A 21,243-nucleotide genomic window follows, 5' to 3' on the forward strand; every position below is an offset into this window, starting at 1 on the left:
CTACACCTTTCTCTGCCTTTCACTGCTGTCTCTTTAATTGGCACTGGTGACAGGCAGCTGAGCCTAGTCTCTTGGGGCTGCCAGGCTTCCTATCAGAGATCAAACTCCATATCAAGCTGTGATGGACACACAGCCGACTTCACTTGCTAAGCAGAACAAATACACAGCAGGTACTGAAGGAGAGGGCCAGACAGGCAGTGGGTGTGTCCCAGGCAGGGCGGGTGGGGTGGGCGTGGCTGGGGGGGGTCTCCTGGCCTTTTGGCTGTTTTTGTATTTCATTGTTAGGATGAACTTGTCTTACTCCTTTGAGCCAGAAATAGCTTTCATAAATTTTATTTTTCTGTTGTAAAGTTTAAAACTGAAATTATTCCACAGTACATTTTCTATTTCATAGCTACAGAAGCAAAAAGGCAGTTGGTGCTCAGAAATCCAGAGGAGGAGAGGTAGGGATGAAGAGGACAGTCAGAGGTGGGTGGATGGGCGCCAGGTAGGTGCCTTTACTGACGTGGTTACCACCTCTCTAAGGTAGACATTTGCCCTCCTTGGAATCCTGGGGTCCTTAGCTTTGATCTTTGGGTTTCCATCTCTTTTAATGCTTCATAGGGGGTGGGGGCAGGAGAAGGCGGAGCTTTCTGTGGGGTGGAGTTGGGAAACCAGAATGAGGGTAGCTTGTGGGCGTCAGATGGGCTGGGGCAGTCACTTGAGGGCCAAGGCAGTCTGGTCCTCTCTCCCTTACTTGCTGCACAAGGCCGAGGGCCTGTCCCAGGACAGTGTGATAGGTATCAGATGCAGGCCACGGAACTGCCAACAGAATGGACTTACCTGGATGGGTAAGCCCAACAGGAGAGAGTGGATTTTTATGCCCAGGTAATGCCTCTGCCGGCAGGCGCGTTCACCCAAGCAGATCAGGTATGAACAGGACAGTGGCTGTGATTGAATACAGGTCTGGCTTGTCCGTGTTACCCAAGTAGAGTGTCATTCTAGGGGACATGTGGCTTTTCGGAACGGGGACGGGGGAGATTCCTTGGGTCTCCATTAGGGCAGCCTTGGCGAGTGTGGGCCAAGTGCTGTCTAGGAGAGCTCTGGGGGCTCCAGCTTGCTGGCGATCTTCTGTTGAACCTTTCTCAGCACCTCCTGGTACTGGGGGTAGTCTTCCTGCACTTGGGAGAGGACGGCGTTGAGCTGGACCAGCCGGATGTTTAGACGCTTGCGCTCCAGCAGCAGGCTCTTGCTGTTGCGGTGCAGTAACACGTACTTCCCGTCCACTACAGCCTGCAGGTACTTGGCCCGCGTCTGCAGGACCACGATCTCCAAAAGGTTCTGGGTGGGAAAGAGACCCCGCATCAGTCCCCACAAGTCAGGAGGACTCCTGTTCTCCACCCAGACTGGAGGGAATGGCAAAGAGGAGAGGTGTTCTTGAGAGGAGAACCCAGTCGTCTCCGGACTCAAGGGGAAGGGTCTTGCATCCCAGACGGGAGCCATGCTCGTCCATGGGGGAGGTGTTCCGACTGCTCTGTGCCAGGACCAGTACTAGATACACTCCTGACACCCTGCGGTTCCGTTAGACTCAGCACAGCCGGCCCAGCTGGAAATCCTACTGGGATTCAGGTTTGCTGTGCCTCTCGCGTCTACCCTTGACGCCCTGCTCCACACTGCCACCGGGGCCTGGAGGGGGAATCCCCTTGGTTCCAGGGGACCCTCAGCCCTAGCGCTTTACACTGTCCCCCGGGGTCAGGACTTGCTCCTTCCAAGACTTGGTACAGTCTGGGCAGGCCCCTCTTGACCAGGCTACCCTGCCTACCTGAACAGCTTCCTCTTCTTCTCCCACCTCCTTGAAATCTTGACTCAAACATGTGTCTTTTTTCTCTTTCTTTCCTCCCTCCCTCCCTCCCTCTTTCCCTCCCTTTCTTTCTTTTTTGAGACAGGGTTTTCCCGTGTAACAGCCCTAGCTGTCATGGAACTAGCTCTGTAGACTCAAACATGTTTCTTACATAGCCTTCTTGGATTGCTTCTCTCAAAAACTCAACCCCTTGATTTTACTCGGAGGCCCTGACATCTTCCATCTTCGTGTAGCAAGAATTTAACCTTCAATACAGCCAGAGATTTTGTTTCTAGTCATTTGCCCAGGCATCCAAAATGGTGTCCAGCCAATAACGGGTAGAGATCAAAATGTGTGGTGTGACCAAGTCACAAGGGATGTAAACGTGAGCAGTTGTGTCACTGCCAGCTCAAGATGTAGCCGGTCCCCGGGGAGATCGTCACGGGGACACAGGCTTCTCTTGGGGTTCAGGCCCAGAGAGCTCCCAAGATTTACCTGCCGTTTCAGAGCGGTGAGCTTGTTGATCTCATCTTCCAGAACATCTATGTCACCCTGCATATCCGCCAGGGACTGCTGCTTCTCCTGAAGGGAGCTGCTGAGGAGCTTTTGAGATTCTTCCAGTTCTGAGATGGTCTTGATGCATCCCTCTGTGGCCTAGGGAAGAAGCAAGACCCAGCAGATTCCTGCCTCCCCGTCACTTAGCAGACGGAGGCATCCGGCTAAAGACCAACCACGTGCCTCGGAATAATTATTCTGGGGGGGGGGCATTCCTGTATCAGTCACGTTTCTATCCCTGAGAAGGAAGGATTCGTCTGGGCTGACAGATCCGGAGGGATCAGAGCCCGTGGTGGCTGGCGCAGAAAGCTGAGGGCTCACATCTTCAGACCACAAACACGAAGCAGAGAGAGTGAACTAGAAATGGTGTGAGTCGTTAACCTCTCAGAGCCCGCCACCAGGGACACTTCCTTTAGCAAGGCCATGCCTCCTCAACATGCCCAAACGGTGCCACCAGCTGGGGACCGAGTATTCTATGGGGACATGTCAGTGACCAGCTTCGACAAAAATACCACTTGCCAGGGTCGGGATCTGGGGATTAGAAAGGTTAGTAAGGAGGACTAAGACTGAAGTGAAAATAATAAGACAGAAGCATAGGATAGTACCGGGAGGGAGTTCCAGTGAACACTGAAATCACCCGCGTTTAATTTCCAGTTGCTTAAAATACCCCGACCACAACAGGTAGGAGTAAGATAAAAAAAAAAACTGCATTAACATGGTACAAGGAAATGAACAGACCAGCTGAAGGTCATGGGCTACATTCTTAGTTAAACACCGGTTGCTAGAACCAGACAAGTAATGCTCACACCCTACACCAAAACAGTCTGTAGGCAAATCACGCCTGGGGTGGAATCCATTGTTATCTCCCTAAGGGAGTAGGAACCTAGTTGGGTCCTTAGATTTTTGTTTGAGGTAGAAACAGATCTACTTCTCTACACCTGAAACACAAGGTCTGGCTATTAGCCACACCCGTTGACAATAACCTTGAGAGAGCAGAACTCTCTGATTTCTAAATCTAGGTGGGACCTTTGTTTGAGGTAGAAACAGACAATAACCGTGAAGGAAAAGAAGTAAATTCTAACTCTCCGACCTTTAGACAAGGTGGAAATAGGCTCATATTTTTAGGCCTCCACAGGGACGTCTCATACAAACTACAATTCCAAAGAGGAATCCAATAGCCACAGACCTTATAGAATGTAAGGGGTGAGGGGTTGTAGCCTATGAGACACCAGGGCCCGGAGGTCCACAATGCCAATTAGGGAGGCTGTGGCTTCATGGAAGACACGGGGAAGTCAGCCGGCTGTGCCCTGAAGGAGCCGAGGGAGGTGGGCACCAGGATCAGCACTACAGCCTTGAGCCAGGATAGGACGAGGCTGTGTGGGAAGTGTAAGGAAGGATGGTCGGACTGCGGTGCTGACAGTGGAGTGGGGGCTCCTCTGCAGAGCCCCACTGGGACATGTTGTTTCAGGAAGTGTTCGCAGCAGGCTTTCAGGGATGAAATGGCCATGGGGGGGGGGGGGAATGCAATGTTACCATGACAACGAAGGTACTGGCAGTGTTTGGCGGCTGACTCATGGCCTGTGTAATGGTGAGAAAGAAACAGTAATCCTTGTTTGAGTCCTGGGAACACAGGACTCTGGGAGGAGGAAATGCCCCCCCCCCATTTGTGGCCAGATGGTGGAGGCCATGGCGTGTGTGGCAGGGCTGACGCATGCCTGGTTGGGGCGGTGGGGCAGAGGTGGGGGCAGAGAAGGCGTCCAGGGCAGGTGGAGAGGTCAGGTGTGCAGCAGGAAGGCTTCCAGTCCCAGCCACAGGAATGGTTCTGTCTAACTGATCATTTCCTACACAGGATGTACCTTATAGAGACTTTAAATGTCTGTGGTTTTGAGACAGGGTCTTATATATAGCTTCAGCTAGCTTTGAACTTGAGGCAATTCTCCTGTCTCAGTCTGAGTGGTGGGCTCACAGGTGTGTGTCACATATTCTGCTCCTATGGGGACTCTGTTAGTTCTCTGGATAATTCTACGACGTGGACTCCACAGGTCAGTAAACTGAAGCAGACAGATGCCCTTAAGGTCACCACACCATACATGGTTATGGTTGCTGTTAGACAACCATCTGACTCCCCAGGAGGTGGGTACTGCTCCTATTTTTCCCAGCAGCTTTGAAAAGGTCCCATATATGCCCAAGGCCACAAAGCCTGTTAGTGTGGGCTGTGAGACAGACGGGAACTTCACCCCAGGGCTCTGGGCTGGTGGCTTCCAGGGGGTGGACTTGAGCGGGGTGTCTAGTCCTCTCTTAGGGAGGACGGCGGGGTGGACTTGAGCAGAGTGCCTAGTCCTCTCGTGGGGAGGAGGGAGCTGCTGCCTTTGCATCAGCCCATCTTCCCACCTATTCTTGAGTAATTGAGTTTTTGTCATGGCTCCTCCAAGATCTCAGGAGACTGCTTCTGTTAGCAGGAAGTGGCCTCCCGCAGTGCTGGGTGGCGCCCAGTGCGGACAGACTTCCACTGACAAGGCCGAGGGCAGTCACTCTGACAGCTGCCACTCTTCACCAAGCAGGACTTGGCACGTAGGACACATGTCCCCCTTCCTAGACAGAGGCTACAGCCCAGAAGATGCGGCAGTGTGTGCCACCAGTGTGGGAGGGACTGTTCCGGTCCAGAGTTCTGTCTTTGCTGTCGTCACAGATGTGACACCACAGCGGTGACCTCAACCCCCAGGAATGGGGAGAGGGAAGATGGGAACAAGGGGGCTCTGTGGACTGTGATCTATGTCTGCTGGCTCTCCTATGTCCCTCAGAGTTGAGCGGAAGAGCCAGAGCAGGCAAGGTGGGAGCAGACGCCTCGGGCCAGCCTGTGGGGATGGATGGAGATGCGTGCTGACTGTGTGCAGTGAGGAAAGGTGGACCCCAGCATATGCCTGTGTCCTGCCTCCGACAAGGACATGCAGCCTGGGCATGGACACGGCTCTGGAATATCACTGGGTCACAGAAGCATAGGAAGCGCGGGTCATACCTTGTGTGTGTCCCTAATTTTCTTTCGCAGCTCATTCTGCTGAAAATGGAAGTCTGTTCTGGTGATGGTCTTCTTGTCTATTTTACTCTTCCCTTCAGCCTGGACTACAATGGCCTCTCTGCGGCTCACAGCCAGCTCCATGTCCTGGATCATCTTCTCCTGCTGTTTCAGCAGCTGCCCGTGCTTGACCTGGGGACACAAGACGGAGGGGCTGGGCAGGGCTCGGCTTAAGTGAGAGGGGCCAGCCTGCCCTCCCCGGCTTGAAGCCTTTGACACTGGCCAGTGAAGTGTCAGGGATACAGAGAGGGCCACAAGGAGGCGGGGAGACAGCATGCACTGATGGGAGAGGTACTATTCTTGTAATTGGTACAAAGGGAAGGCAGGAGGAGAGGAAGAAGAGGATCACACCAGGTTCTCTGCCAGCTGTGGCGAGAGGGCGGGTAGGTCTGTCTAGAGATGGGGGTTTGGTTAGCGGTGTCGTCACTATGTTAACGGTTTGGCTGTGACAGAGGTTGCGGGCTGTGGCGTGTGAGCATGGACCACGCGAGTGCATGAGGGCTTCTTAGACCCAGGGAACATTCGTAGCTCGTTTAGATAAGTGCATTCTATTACATGAATGTTAGCGTGGATGAATATGATTTAAAAGGAAGGGGGGCAGGGCTCAGGAAATGGCTCAGTCAGTGAAGCGTTCGCAACAGAAGTATGAAGAGCCAGGTTTGGTCCTCAGAACTCACAGAGAAAGGTCAGGTGTGGTTCTACACACTTTCGATCCCGGTGCTGGAGAGGCGGTGACAGGAGCAGCCCTGGGGCCTGCTGGTCAGTCAGTGCCATCTAATGGGTGAGCTCCTGGCCCCCGAGAGACCCTGCCTCAAAGGAAGTGACTAACGTTCCTGAGGATGCCCTCTGACTCCTACACACACACAAGCACACAATAGTGCTCACACACAGACACTCATTCACACGCCTACATAAAACAAGATAAAATGGATAAATGTCGGTGACTGACAGCACCCAAATGTCACAGATTGATAGGGGCGTTGTCACGCGACACATACAAAAACAATCTGACAGGTCCCCTTAAAGCTGAGAGTCTAGATTTCAGGAGGGGGTGGACTGCAGCATATTTACTGTTACGTGTCCATTTGATTGGCCTGAGGGCTGTCCAATGGGTGTATCCATGAGGATGTCTGTGGGGATCAGCATGTTCATGTGCACTAGTGGACGGAGTAAAGTGGACCCACCGTCTCCAGTGGGGGCGCCTGAGAAGATGGTGGGAGATGTAGCCCCTCAAGGCCTTGGTGGTGTGCCTTGGATTTGGTTGGCATACGGTGCTGGCTCTCTGAGGGCTCTCCTGGGCCGTCGTCGTGTATGCACACATGACTGACAGAACAGAGCACGACTGTGCACACGTCATGTTGGGTCTGCTTCCGAGAAGCTCCACCAGGAACGGGGAAAGTGACAGACAGATCTTGGATTACAGGAGGCACATTTTAATGGGGACTCGAGGAAAGCGCGTGCTTGGGTGGCCACATCCCAAGGTAGGAAGAAGAGGTTTCTGTGCTAAGCCAGACAGAGGTGCACAGCCAGATGAACGAACCTTACCAAGTACTAACTTATCCAACATCAATTACCAAACAGCCTGGGGGGTGGGGAGGCTGAAGAGACAGCTCCGTTGTTAAAGAGAGCTAGCTGCTCCTGAGGAGGCCCTGAGTTTGGTTCCCAGCACCGTGTCAGGAGGTCCACAACTGCCTGGACCTCCAGCTTCAGGGGAATCTGATGCTTCTGCTGGACCCTTCGGGCTGTGCTCATGTGCACATACCCCCATGCAAATGCACACACACGTATATACATAATTAAAAATAAATAATAAAAAGTTTGAGGCAGGGTATCTCTGTATAGTCCTGGCTGTCCTGGAACTCACTCTGTAGACCAGGCTAGCCTTGAGGTCACAGAGGTCTACCTGCCTCTGCCTCACAAGTGCTGGGATTAAAGGCAATCAGCATTATACCTGGTTCAAAACAATAAAATCTTTCAAAAGAAAGCCCACGTGTCAATGGCTCACCATGACACACCATGCCCAGCTGATAGGCTCAGTGGCTTTATTTGTGCTATAGGGTTTAGAGCATTGCCAGGGTAACCTGGTAGGCAAGCGGGCAGTTATCACTGAGATGGCCTTGGTTATGTCAGGCTGGGTCCCAGCAAACACCGACCAGCAAGCACATAGGTCATAGCTGAGGCTGGGGTCATATCCGTGCACACAGGTTTCGCAGAGGTGGAGGAAGCCAAACCATTTGCATGTGTAAAGGGGGGCCACTGACCCCTGGGAGGCAAATCCTAGGCCTTGAGTGTGCACACAGGAGCTTTTCTGCCAAGGGCATGCCAGCTCAGCTCACGTGTGAGAGCCAAGAGCAGCCAACAGCCTGAGGCCGTTCCATAATGAATGCCATCGGACAAGCGATGTCACTGTGGCTAACTGATCTGTTTTTATTTAACACTTTATTCTCTGAGAATGCGTGTCTCACCTGCATGTATGTCTGTGCACCACCTGCATGCCTGGTGCCTGTGAAGGCCAAGAGAGAACATCTGTCTGATCTCTGGAACTGGAGTTACATATAACTGTGAACTGCCACATGAGTGCTGGGAATCAAACCTGAGACCTCTGGAAGAGTAACCAGTGCTCTTAACCGCCAAGCCATCTCTCCAGCCCCTAACTGCTCTTATTTTCATCCCTAAGGTCTTGAACCTTAAGTCGATGGTCATTTGTGATTTAGCTGTTCTTATAGTCAGTGAAGTCCACTGCTCCTGAGATATGGGATGAGGTGCCCCTGAGCTTTTTTATTTATTTATTTTATATGAGTTCAGTGTGAGAGGTCCTTCTGTCTATGTGTTGCTTTTTTTTTTTAGTTAATGAATAAAGAAACTGGCTTGGTCTGATAGGATAGAACAGAACTAGGTGGGGGTGGGGGTGAGGGGAGGTGGAACTAAACTGAATGCTGGGAGAAAGAAGGGTGGAGGCAGGGAGAAGCCATGTAACCCTGCTGAAGACAGACGCTGAAACTTTACCCGGTAAGCCACAGTCACGTGGTGATACACAGATTACTAGAAATGGGTTAAATTAATATGTAAGAGCTAGCCAATGAGAAACTAGAGGTAAGGGGCCAAGCAGTGATTTAATTAATACAGTTTCTGTGTGGTTATTTTGGGTCTGAGCTGCTGAGCAGCTGGGAACGAGCAAGCGGCCTCCCCATTACATGAGTTGCTTTTCATTGCTCTTGCTTTTTGAGACAGGGTCTCGCTATGTCGCCCTGGCTAGGTGGAACTTTCTGTGTACAGCGGGCTAGCCTCAAACTGCTTGGATTAAAGATGTGCACCACCACACCAGCCCATATGAGGTTCTTCTTGTTCCACAGTGAGAGTAGTGGACTGTGAAACTGGGCATTACAGCCAGTGTTTGAGAACATCAGAGGGGCCTTGACTGCTTGGAGTCACGATAAGACAGCGTTTTCTGAGGTGATGTGCACATGAGCACATGTCCTGGCTGTTGAGGGAGTATTCTGCCAGGTACAGACAAAAGTCAGGCAGACCTGTGGTGTGAGAGGTGGGTGACGACACAGAGCCTGCAGCCGTGTTTGCTGAAATGCAGTCACTGTGCAGCAGTGGGTCCATCCCAGGGATCTCGCCTGTTGCCACTGGCAGGGTGGCTGAGTGGCTCCCAATCTGCAACATCTCTGCCGCCTACGCCCACAACCCTGACACACTCACCCTCATCCTGTGGATCTCGGCCTTCATGGCCCGGATCTCTGTCTGCCCGGTCTCAGAATCCACAGAGGCACGCATCTCCTTTGCCAGCTGGATTTTTTTCTCCCAGAGCATGATCTGGTGTCTTCGGAGGCAGGAGAGGCAGTGTCAGGGCCAGAGCAGTTTGAGCTGGCATGGCAGAGAACCCCCCACCTCTGCCCAGGGGTGCGGCAAACGAAGCCAAAAAGTCTTTAACTCAGGTTCCTTACAAAACGGTTTGTCAAGTCTTGAGACAGACAGACTTCTGCATATGGGCTGGCGGGGAGAAGAGGAAGAAGAGGAGAGAGAGAGAAAAGGAGGAGGGAAAGGGGAAAATTAAAAGAGGGAGAGATGAGAGACGGGCTGGAGAGCCGGCCCAGCAGCTGAGAACCCTGGCTGCTCTGGCAGAGGGCCTGGGTTCAGTCCCCAGCACCCATGTGGTGGTTTCCTGCCGACTGTAACTCTGGTTTCAGAGGCATCCTTGAGAGAGAGAGAGATGGGGGGCAGCAGGGAAATACAACTGAGGAACCGAGAATGTACATGTGATTGGTAAAAGTCGGATAAGGAAGTGAAAAACTCTGGCAGAAAGCTGTCCAAATGTAACCCAGACCACAAGCACCAAAACCACTCTGTGTGTGTGTGTGTGTGTGTGTGTGTGTGTGTGTGTGTGTTAAGGCACAGATCTTGTCAAGTGACAAGAAACACATGATCCCTTCTAGAACACTCCTGTCAATCAAGGGGCACCCTCATGGTGCCTACAAACAGTTTCCAAGAGAGAGAGGGACATGTGTGTGCAATGCAAAGACACCACGACAATGTAAAATCACCTCAAAGGGAATGGTCTTGCTGCAAACCAAACAGGAAATCATCTACACAGTGGTCTCTTAGGATGAGTATCGGGGGCTGGGGAGGGCTCAGTGGTAGAACACTTGCCTGGCATGTGCAAGGTCCTGAATTCCATCCCCGGTACACACACACATACACACACACACACACACGTACATGCACAGGCACATACACAGAACAGAGCTGATATTACGCATTCTCCCTTTTCCGATAGTTCAGTGTGTGTATGTGGGTGCTATGCACCTGCGCACACACAGAGGCCAGAGGACATCTGACTTCCTGCACTGTTATTCTCCACATAGTCTCAGGAGACAGGTCTCTCAGTGAACCTAGAGCTAGACCGAGCTCCATCGTGCTGGGGTTATGGGCACGCTTGGCCATGCATGGCTTTCTACTTGGGTGCTGGAGATGTGAACTCCATCCTACATCCACTGAGCCATCTCCCTGTTTCTCCTTTTCTACTCTGTCACAGCGTAAAATGCTTGGGGTTGGGTTTATATATTACCTTTTTTCCATAAAAATAATATATATTTTATAAACCTTATCCCAAAGGAAACCACTCAATACCCAGAGATACTGGCCTGGCTGGCGGTTGCTGCTGAGGGCTATTCTACAGATCTGTACGGTGGCTTTCTGTGGTTCCCCTGGGGTTCGCAAAGCTGGCCTTCAGAGCTACTCCCCAGTGGCGCCAAGGTTTGGTGGCCATCCCCACAGAACCTTGATGGGTCTGGTGACCTATAGCACCGGCACACGGCTGAGCCCCTTACTCACTCGGCCTCCACCAGGCTGTTGAGGAGGGTGGTCTTTTCTTCGCGGAGTTGCGTCAGCTTTTCCTCCATCTGTATGGTCTCTCTCTCTGCATCCTGCGGGGACAGGGGAGAGCTGTGAGGATGGCTCAGGCCTGTGGCCCCTGGAGTCCCTCAGGACTGCCACGGCCTTAGACCAACATTCAGATCCTTCCACAAGCCTCTCCAGGGGATCTGCCCAAATCAAGGACGTGGGTGCCTGCGAGTGAGCGAGCGTGCGGGCCCTCGGCCACACCCTGGCGGCGGGTGCCTGAGCGGGCGGCGGGTGGTGCCAACCTTCAGTGTGCGCACAAACTCTGTCTCGGCCACCAGGTTGCTCTGCTGCAGCTGCTCGGAGTCACACCGGTTCTTGTCCATCAGCATGTTGAGCTTAGTCAGGTCGTTGTTCAGGTCCTTCATGTGGCGCTGGATCTCCTTCTGCTCCTTCTTCTCTAGATCAATCTTGTCTGTGGAAGGACAGGGGTCCTCACTGGGCAGCAGCCATGTCCCCCCTTTGACTCCCTTCCTGTCCTGTCTGATGCAGGTGGAGACTGGGATAGGGGTGGGGGACTCAGACGCCGTGGGTATCCAGGGAAGGCAGGCAGGGCCTTTGCCTCCAACACCTGGCCTTAGGGCAGGGTGGGAAGGAGAAAGACCAAAGACATTCTCGATATTTTGATGGGGGAAGAAAAAAGGCACCAGGGTACGTGACCCATACAATCCTGCTGTCAGGTTCCCTGCCCTTCCCACACCAGTATCCTTGGCTGACTCATAGTGAGGCCTCTGGATGCGCCTATCTTTGTCCCAGCTGATCTCGCCCGTGTCAGGGTGGGGCTCTGCCTTCCAGCCTGGCTTCCCACACTGCTGTTCACTGCTGGTGCCAGCAGGCCTGGCGCACTTGATACTCTGCAGTTGTGACTGACCAAAGGCTGTGAGAGGATGCAGTGAGATCCCTGGCAAGTGGGCAGACGGAGACGTAGTGTTTAACTGACTCTCTTCTTTGGACCACGTGGAACCCAGGATATCTCAGTAAAGTGCCCTTTAGTGGTGACCCAGGAATGACATCCTGACAGGCCCCTGGGTCTCAGAAAGGCTGCTTCTCGACATGGCATAAGGGACAACCCGGTGGGACCCAGGGTGCTTCTGGGGTCTGTGCTGGAGGGAACAAAGTGTTCAGGTGCAGGAGTCGAGGAGACTGGCTGCATTTGTCTGATTTCACAGATCTTTTTGTTCCCATCCCCCCCACGGACCTCAGGAACACGGTGAATAGCACCAACTAGATGGCTAGAGTTTTACCGGTTTGCTTCGTTTTCGTTTTGAAACACAGCCTTACTATGTAGCCCAGGATAGTCTCAGACTTACGGCCTCAGGGCCCTGAGTGGCACCTGGTCTGGGAGTGATGTGGACGGGAGGGAGCTCACTTACAGCCTCAGCTTCCTGAGTGCTGGAATTGCTGGTGTGTGGTGTGTGTGGCAAGGGGTCTGGGATTGAGGGGGCAGGGAGGGAGCGCAGGGCTGCGCAGCCCCGCCCCCAGGGCGTCCGTAGCCCCGCCCCCAGCGGCTCACTCTCTAAACGAAGCTTCTTTTGCTCCATAATGTGCATCTCCTTCTTGAGCTGGTCCAGGGACACCAGTTGCTCCTCGCGCTCGTGTGTGACCTGGACCAGTTCCTGCTGCAGGCGCAGCCAGGTCATTTGCGCCTCTGCCACTCCCGTGTTGTGCTCTTCTGTCAGCTTCGACAGCCTTTTGATCTCCAGTTCCAGGGGTCCAGCTTCTTCCCCCTGGAGGGATTTCATCGGACCGCAGCGTGAGCCTCGGGATCCACAGGTTTGCTTTTATTATTATTCATGTGTGCTGTATATACATGTGCACATGTGCGTGTTTGCGCGCGTGTGTGTGTGTGCACGCGCGCAAGTGCGCGCGCAGCCACAGAAATAAGAGTGCCATAAAGAGCCGGGCGGTGGTGGCGCACGCCTTTAATCCCAGCAATCGGGAGGCAGAGCCAGGTGGATCCCTGTGAGTTCGAGGCCAGCCTGGTCTACAAGAACTAGTTCCAGGACAGGCACCAAAAACTACGGAGAAACCCTGTCTCGAAAATCAAAAAAAAAAAAAAAAAAGAGTGCCATAATGAGTATTATTTTGTTCAGACAGGGTCTCTCGGTGAATCTGGAATATATTGATTAGTTGGACTGACTGGCCAGCAGGCTGCAGGGATCCTCCAGTCCCTGCCTCCCCAGTACTGGGATTATGGGCACAAACTGCTATGCCTGCTTTTTACTGTGGGTGCCGGGGTGGAACCCAGGTCTTTATGATCACGAAGTGAGCACTTTACCGACTGAGCCAGCTCCCCACAGCCCTTCTTCTAGGGCGGGCTATGGAGAATCATGAATTCACGGCATTTACTACAAGGGCTCAGACAGCCCTCTTATCTTTCACTGGCTTTGAGGTCCCAGGTCCTTGTGGGCATGGCCTTGGACCCGCTAGGACACTCTGAATATGCTCTCTGACCTCAGACCATCCATAGGCAAAAGAGGGCTTCCCTGACAGCTTGTTCTATGTGAGGACTTCAAACCCATGGTCCTTAGGTAAGTGACTTACAGGTAAGTCACCTGAGTTACAGGACAGACATGGAGCCGTCACACTGATTAAACCACTTTGCCCAGCGCAGTACGGCCTCAGTCCAGCCTGCCACCTGCGTGTCTGTGTGACTCACAAGCCTTGAAGAAAATCAAAAGAAGTCAGGTGTGTAGCACACAGCTCTCAGAAGGTCTAGGTCCACCCGGGCCACACAGCAACTCTCTGTCTCACAGAACAAACCAGTGAAATCAAAATCAAAGGTTCGTGTCAGAGATGGATGATGTGGAATTCAGGTCCCGGTAACAGAGATGGGGAGGAGCCTTGTCACCCAGCCCGGCCTTGGGGTTGCAGCCTGAAGCGTGCACACTCGGCCACTTCACTAGTGGGACGGGGAAGAGGGAGGAGAGGTGCCTGCCATCTGCAAGCCCCCACGCACATGGCTCGGAGCTCAGGGCGGTTCCTCACCCCCAGCACGGACACAATCTGCTCCAGCTGCTTGTTGAAGAAGTTGATGAGGCTCTGCTTCCTCTCGATGAGGATGGTGCGCCGCACGATCTCGCTCTCGCTGTTGGTGATGAGGTCGTTGAGCCGCTTCACCTCCTTGTCCAGCTCCGCCAGCGTCTTCTTATGCATGTCTACCTTGCAGCTAGTGTTGGTGATGTCCAGGGTGGCCTGAGCAATGTCACCGTCAAGTTTTGAGAGATGTGTCACCTGAAGGCACGAAGGGCGACAGGGGTGTGAACCTTTGCTGCCACTTGAACAGGCCAGACTGCTGCTTCCTTGACACTATACATGTATTCTGGAGAGATCCCTGCGTGCTGTCGTGAGGAAGCGAACCGGCTGGGCCCTGTGTCTTGAGAGCCTACAAGGGACTTGTTTACACAATGGAGATGGCTTGCAAAAACAGAAAGCTGGGTGTAGTTTTACACGCCTGTGATCCTAGCACGTGCCTGTGATTCTAGCACGTGCCTGTGATCCTAGCACACGCCTGTGATCCCAGCACGCGCCTGTGATCCCAGCACACGGGAGACCGAGGTGGGAGGGTCTTGAGTTTAAGGCCAGCCTGGGCTACACAGTGAGTTTGAGGTCAGTGTAGGCTACAAGAGACTTTCTCTCAAAGGGTCGGGCTGGTTCATGTCTTTCTTTCTTTTCTTTTTTCTCAGAGATCTGCCTGCCTCTACCTCCTGGCTGGTTTATGTCTTCAATCCTGGACCTTGGGAGGTAGAGGCAGGAGAATCACAATTTAAGACTACTCTGTTCTACACAATGAGTTCTAGGCCAGCCAGGGTTACATGGTAAGACCTTGGAGGGAGGGAGGGAGAGAGGGAGGGAGGGAGGGAGGGAGAGAGGGAGGGTGAGATGAGAGGACAGGAGAAAGCAAGCTATCAGGGATGGATTTTCTTTATAAATGAGCATAGCATAAGTGCAAAGGGGAACATATTGAATCATGGGCGAGTCTGTCACAAATCTAGCACCAGATCACCTGGAAGCCTTTTTCTAGTGTTAACTCCACATGGCCTCCTGTGCCCCGCCAGGCTCCAGTGCCCCCACCCTCCCGTGCCCCTGAGGAGAGAGGGGGCGGGGCCACATGCCACTGATCTCTTTAGTTTGACGATTCTGTCTCACACTCTTCTTCTTTAAGACATTTATCATGTATACAATATTCTGTCTGCCTGTATCCCTGCAGGCCAGAAGGGTGTGCCAGATCTCATTACAGATGGTTGTGAGCCACCATGTGGTTGCTCGGAATTGAACTCAGGACCTCTGGAAGAGCAGTCAGTGCTCTTAATCACTGAGCCATCTCTCCTGCTCCCCCACCCTGTCTCAGTCATCTCTCCCGCCCCCTGTCTCATATTCTTCTGCAATTAAAAAAAATTGTTTTTTGAGATAAGGGCTCACTGTATAGTGCTGGCTGGCCTCAAACTCACAGGGATCCACCTGCCTCTACCCCCCAGGTGCCGAGATTAAAAGTGTGTGCTGTCACCTCTAGCGGCTCCTATGTAACTTTTAAGGGCTGTGTGAGGCGCAGTGGGACATTTCCTGATCCCGTTCAGATCACGGCATATTCTTCCTCTTGCACTGTGATTGGGCAGAATATGCTGCCTCTGCCACTACCCTCTGCGACCTGCGGAAGGCATCCTGGGCTCCCAGGAACCCCAGGACCTCAGCTCTGCCCCTGAGTTTATAATGAGATCCTGCACCAACACCCTTCCCTGCTTCTCTCTAACCCAGCTCCAGACAGAATCGTGACAGTCTCTCTGATTCTCTCCCGGTAGGACCCTTTCCTGCACCACCCATCACCGGTGCAGAGGGCTTTTGAGTATCCAGTGTCCCCTTTCAAGGACTCCACTTCAGCTGGAAAACCACAGTAATACAGTTATTAGCCTAGGACTCTTTACTGCCCTCTGGTGGGAAGAGGTGGTGACAGGACATGCCCAGTCTAAGGGGCAGGGTGGGGACCTGGCAACAGGAAACCTTAGGAGACGGGCCTAGCCTGTGCAACAATGGCCAAGCAGGCTACTTCACCATGTCCCTTAGTGTCTCGAAAGCACCCGGGAAATCTTCTATTTCTGCCTGCCCTGCTCCCAGAGGAAACACTTGAGCAACGTTGGCCTGGACATCCCAAAGAGATCTGGCTGGGCTATGCATTAGCTGCGGCCAGCCGTGAACAGTCGGGTCAAAAGTGTGTGTGGAATGGGAACGTTCAGGCTGAGGTCATTTCAGGAGGCCAGGTGACAGCAGCCATGCCTACTCCTGACAAGCAGCCACCATGACAGGAAGCAGCAGTGGTGGCAGATCCAAGCTTCCCTCACCTTCAAGATGACAGGAAAGACAGCTGAGCCCCCAGGGCCCTGGTCAAGGCCCTGGTCAGGCCTTGAGGCTGGGCCCAAGGCCCTGGTCAGATGGCAGACCAGGATCTCAGGTGTTAACTGCAGAGACACCCTACCTAACTCTGGCTTCCGCCCAGGACTGGTGGCTTTAGTAGCTTGTCCTCAGAGTGTAGACATTAGCAGACCCGGGTATCTTTGCAGAGCTGCTTGCTCACAACACTGAAACACCCGAGCCAGCCTGAAGCCCTTAACAAGAGACTTGTCAGTCATAATAACGGGATGCTCTCGTGATGAAGGTCGTGTAAAAATGAAGGTTTGCGGTATTGAAGGATGGGTAGCGGCAAGAGCAAACGTGTTGGATGTTGTCAGGTAAAATGGAAAATGGAAAAATTCAGTGAGTCCCCAACTTAATGCCTGTCCACATTTCTGTGTCATGGGTCAATGAAACTAATAAAAATGTAATCAAATGGACCTAAAACCAGATGTTTAACAAGAGTGCAATGTTAGCATGAGTGTGTGTGTGTGTGTGTGTGTGTGTGTGTGTGTGTGTGTGTAAGCGTGTGCAGAAGGGAGGAAATCTAGAAGTGGTTTCCTGGACAGTGGCACTACAGCGTCCGTTGTCCTTATGTCTCCCTGTGTTCTGCCTCCTTCCTCCCCGACCCCTGGTGCTGGAGGCAGAACCCAGGGCCTCGTGTACGCTGGGCAAACTCTCCAGGTGTTCAGCAATAAGACAACATTAGCTGGATCTGTCATCCCAGCTGCTCAGGAGACAAAGTAAGGCATGATAGTCACGTGTTTGAGCCTAGCCTGAGCTGTAGAACACATTCAGCCTAGGCAACTAGTGAGACCCTATCTCAAGATAAAAAGAAGGCTGGGCAGTGGTGGTGCAGCTGGGCCTTTAATCCCAGCACTCGGTAGGCAGAGGCAGGCGGATCTCTGTGAGTTCAAGGCCAGCCTGGTCTATAGAGAGAGTTCCAGGACAGGCTCCAGAGCTACGCAGAGGAAACTTATCTCAAAAAACCAAACTAACTAACTAACTAACTAAAGATAAATAAATAAAAAGTGGGCTTGGGGAGCTTGGGTGGGAAGTAGCTCACTGCTCAGAGTCCTGCATTCCATCCCAGGGCCTGATAAACTGGGCGTGGTGACCCAGGCCTGTAGTCCTAGCACTTAAAGGTGTGTGTGTGGGGGGGGGGGGATCAGAAATTCAAGGTTATGGAGCTGGAGAGGTGGCTCAGTGGTTAAGAGCACTGTTTGCTCTTCCAGAGGTCCTGAACTCAATTCCCAGCAACCACATGGTCACTCACAACCATCTGTAATAAGATTTGGCACCCTCTCCTGACCAGCAGGCATACATGTAGACAGAACACTACATACATAATAAATAAATATTAAAAAAGAAATTCAAGGTCATATATACTTATAAATGTGTAGACGTATAGATAGATAGATCACACACACACACACACAGTAGTAAGTTTGGGGCTAGCTGGAGCTCCATGAGACTTGCCCTCAACGAAGAAGGACAAAGCAGACTAAGGTCTTTCAGGGGTGTAGCACTTGCCTGGCATGGACAGGCCCCTGGGCTCCATCTCTAGCACTACAGAAACTAAACGAATTAAAATAAATTATAGGGTTGGGTGTGGTGGCCCACATCTCTGTTCCTGGCAATTGGGAGGCAGAGACAGGAAGCTATCTCTGAGTTGCAAGGCCAGCCTGATCTACATACCAAATTCCAGGATGACCAGGACTACATAGAGAGGCCCTACCTCCAGAAAAAAAGCAAAAATAAGTAAACTATAGAAAGTGTTGCTTTGACAGCTAGAAACGAGGTCATGAGGCCCCCCCACCCCCGCCAAGAGCCCTTTGCTCACAGGCCTCTGGCTTCAGCCCAGCCCCTGCCCTGTCGGCTGGAGGCCGCCTACCAGGTTGGTATTCTCCTTCTGCAGCTTCCGAAGGAGCTGTTGGAAGTACTTGGTCATCTTGCTGGAGGTCCCGTGCTCCTGCAGCTTGTCCACGATGGAGGTGTCCATCTTTTGCCGTAGCTCCTGCTCCTGATGGACAGCATTGCGGGCCGCCTGGAGTTCGTTCAAGACTGCCGCGTGTTCCTGCCAAAGAAGGAAGAACCATGGGCAGGACGTGCCCATGGCTGTCCTCCTATGGGCTGGCTGAGAGCAGAGGCCCGGGCTTGGGGGGCCGTGCCTCACCAGAGAGCCCTTGTTCAGCATTTCCTCTGTGTCCTGCAGGGCCAGCTGGTAGGTGCTGAGCTCGCTCTGCAGGGCCTCTTGCTTGCTCAAGCACTGGGTGGTCATTTTCTGCACTAGCGTGGCTTCTGTCTCTGAGCGGTTCAGGAGGCGGGCCAGCGACTCATTCTTCTCTTCCTCCTTCATGATGGACCTCTTATAGGCTTCAATCTCACCGTCTATGGACTTGGCCTGATGCTCACATTCCCTGCAAAACCAGAAGAGCAAAGCTGGTCACAGGCCAGACACCAGGGAACCCGCTCAGGAGAATCTCACTGGGTGGATTCCAATGTGGAGAAAGAATTTTGGGTGCCAACTCTTAACTGCTATTCATTTCTGTGTGGGAGTCGTCTAGTTTGCTTTTCTGTTGCTGTGGATAAAACACTGACCAAAAGCAACGTGGGGAGAACAGGGTTTGTTTGTCTTACATGTTACATGTTATCAAGGGAACTCAAGATGGGAACCTGAAGGCAGGAAGTGAAGCAGAGGCCATGAAGGAAAGCTGCTTACTGGCTTGCTCAGTCAACTTTCTTTCTTTTCTTTTTCTTTCTTTGTTTCTTTGTCTCTCTCTGTCTCTCTGTCTCTCTCTGTCTCTCTCTCTCTCTCTCTCTCTCTCTCTCTCTCTCTCCTTCCTTCCTTCCTTTCTTCCTTCTTTCCTTCCTTCCTCCCTCCCTTTCTTCCTTTCTTTTTTTTTGAGACAGGGTTTCTCTGTGTAGCCCTAGCTATCCTGATACTCATTCTGTAGCCCAGGCTGGCCTTGAACTCACAGAGATCCGCCTGCCTCTGCCTCCCAACTGCTGGGATTAAAGGAGTGCACCACCATTGCCTGGCTTCAGCCTGCTTTCTTACTCAACCCAGGCCCACCTGTGCAGGCGTGGCCTGGTCTACAGTGGATTAGGCCCCACCCACATCAGCCATTAGTCAAGAAACAGACATGTCCGGGAGCCAATCTGAGGGCAGCAATACCTCAGCTAAGGTTCTTAGATAACTAATTTGTGTCAAATTGACAAAACCCAACTAGTAAGGTGTGTTTGTGTATGCAATGTGGATGTCTTCCTCAGTTCCTCTCCACCCTATTTTTTTTTTTAGCGTTTTATTTATTGTATGTGTGCTCATGCATGTATGTCCTGGCACTTGTGTGCAGGTCAGAGGACAATTGTGTCTTTTCCCACTGAGCTAAATGTGTGTCCCAGGCTGAAGTTAAAACCTTGTGATCCTTCCGCCTCTGGCTCTTGCATATCCAACCAACATTTGCCACTACAACTGCTTTATATTTTTAATTAAAAATTAGTAATTTTTTGTGTAGGGCCAGGTACGCATGCCACGGAGCATGTGTGCAGGTCAGAAGACAACCTTTGTTTGGAGGTCACTTCTCTCCATCAACCATATGGGTCTTGGGGATTGAACTTGGGTCAGCAGACTTGGTGGTAGCAGGTGTCTTTTTACCGTCTGAGACTTCTTGCTTGACCTACCTTAATTTTTCAGACAGGGTCTCTCACTGAACCCGGATATTGGTGGACCAGGGAGCCCTAGGGATCTTCCTGCCTCCACCTCCCTAGTCCTGGGGTTTAAGAATGTACCACCCTTAGCGGGGAGATGGCTCAGTGGCTAAGAATATCGGATGCCCTTCCAGAGGACCAAGGTTTGCTTCTCAGCACTCACATGGTGGCTCATAACCATCCATAACTCTAATTTCAAGGGATCAGATGTCTCCTAGTCTTTGTGTGCATGCATATGTATTGTAGGCAATATACCTGTATACAGTGTGAGTGTGTGTGTATGAAAGATAGAAGACAGAGATAGATAGGTGATAGATAGGTAGTCAGATAGACAAATAGATAAAAATTAAAAGGCAGCTGAGGATGTGACTCAGTGGTAGAATACTGGCCTAGCGTGCGTGAAGTGCTGGACTTCGTGCCCAAAGCCGTATCCTGGGTTAACAGAAATTGAATTTTTTTATTTGTGTGTGTGTGACGATTTCTTCCCTTTCATCCCAAGAAGTCTACAGGCAGCATCTTGCCTTTCTTATTTAAAACAAGATTTTAAGAACCCCACTAGATAGGCCTGGCTGGTCAGGAGCTATGTGTAGACCAGGCTGACCTTGAACTCACCACCATGCCTGGCCAGACTTCCTTTACATCTTCTGGATGCAGACCCAGCTCCTCTGGGGCCCCAGCGAGCAGTCGGTGTCCTGCCGGGCAGGTGCACACTATTTTGTTTGTTGGTGTCTTTTTTGGAAACAGATTTTCAGTATGATGTCCAGGTTGGCCTTAAATTCCCAGGCCTGAGCAATCCTCTCAAAAAATGACCACCTGACTGGGTGGTGGTGGCACATGCCTTTAGTCCCAGCACTTAGGAGGCAGAGACAGGCGGATCTCTGTGAGTTCAAGGCCAGCCTGGCCTACAAGAGCTAGATCCAAGACAGGCTCCAAAACTACAGAGAAACCTTGTCTGGAAAATCAACAAAACAAAACAAAACAAAACAACCCCCCCTCCAAAAAAAAGATGACCACCTGTTCCCAGGGCCTGAGCATGTCAGTATATCAGTTACAGCTAGAGACAGAGACCAATTTGCTGGTTACATGTGCAAGTGTGAGCATATGTTGCTGAAATCTCCACTTGACATTCTGCGAGTGCATATTTTAAAATGCAGGATATTGGCAGGGTATGGTGGCGCATACCTTTAATTCCAGCACTCGGGAGGCAGAGGCAGGAGGATCTCTGTGAGTTCGAGGCCAGACTGACCTACAGAGCGAGTTCCAGGACAGGCTCCAAAGCTACAGAGAAACCCTGTCT

General features: G+C 52.1%; 1 protein-coding gene across 2 annotated transcripts in view; it reads right to left on the reverse strand.

The window, feature by feature from the left end:
- Positions 1-317: 317 nt before the first annotated feature.
- The window catches only part of Ccdc40 (coiled-coil domain 40 molecular ruler complex subunit), a 46,395-nt gene continuing 25,469 nt past the window's right edge, over positions 318-21,243 (reverse strand). For both annotated transcript variants that reach the window (XM_048451813.3, XM_048451814.3), the window contains exons 11-20: positions 18,412-18,655; positions 18,130-18,312; positions 13,839-14,084; positions 12,364-12,577; positions 11,096-11,265; positions 10,785-10,876; positions 9,153-9,273; positions 5,391-5,579; positions 2,315-2,473; positions 318-1,320 (exon numbers count right to left, since the gene is read on the reverse strand). In XM_048451813.3, the coding sequence (XP_048307770.2) occupies positions 1,072-1,320; positions 2,315-2,473; positions 5,391-5,579; positions 9,153-9,273; positions 10,785-10,876; positions 11,096-11,265; positions 12,364-12,577; positions 13,839-14,084; positions 18,130-18,312; positions 18,412-18,655 (1,867 nt within the window). In that variant the 3' untranslated portion in view covers positions 318-1,071. The remainder of the gene's footprint in view (positions 1,321-2,314; positions 2,474-5,390; positions 5,580-9,152; positions 9,274-10,784; positions 10,877-11,095; positions 11,266-12,363; positions 12,578-13,838; positions 14,085-18,129; positions 18,313-18,411; positions 18,656-21,243) is intronic.

This window comes from Myodes glareolus, chromosome 9 (genome assembly GCF_982192425.1).
Source record: "Myodes glareolus chromosome 9, mMyoGla1.1, whole genome shotgun sequence".
Taxonomy (NCBI): domain Eukaryota; kingdom Metazoa; phylum Chordata; class Mammalia; order Rodentia; family Cricetidae; genus Myodes; species Myodes glareolus.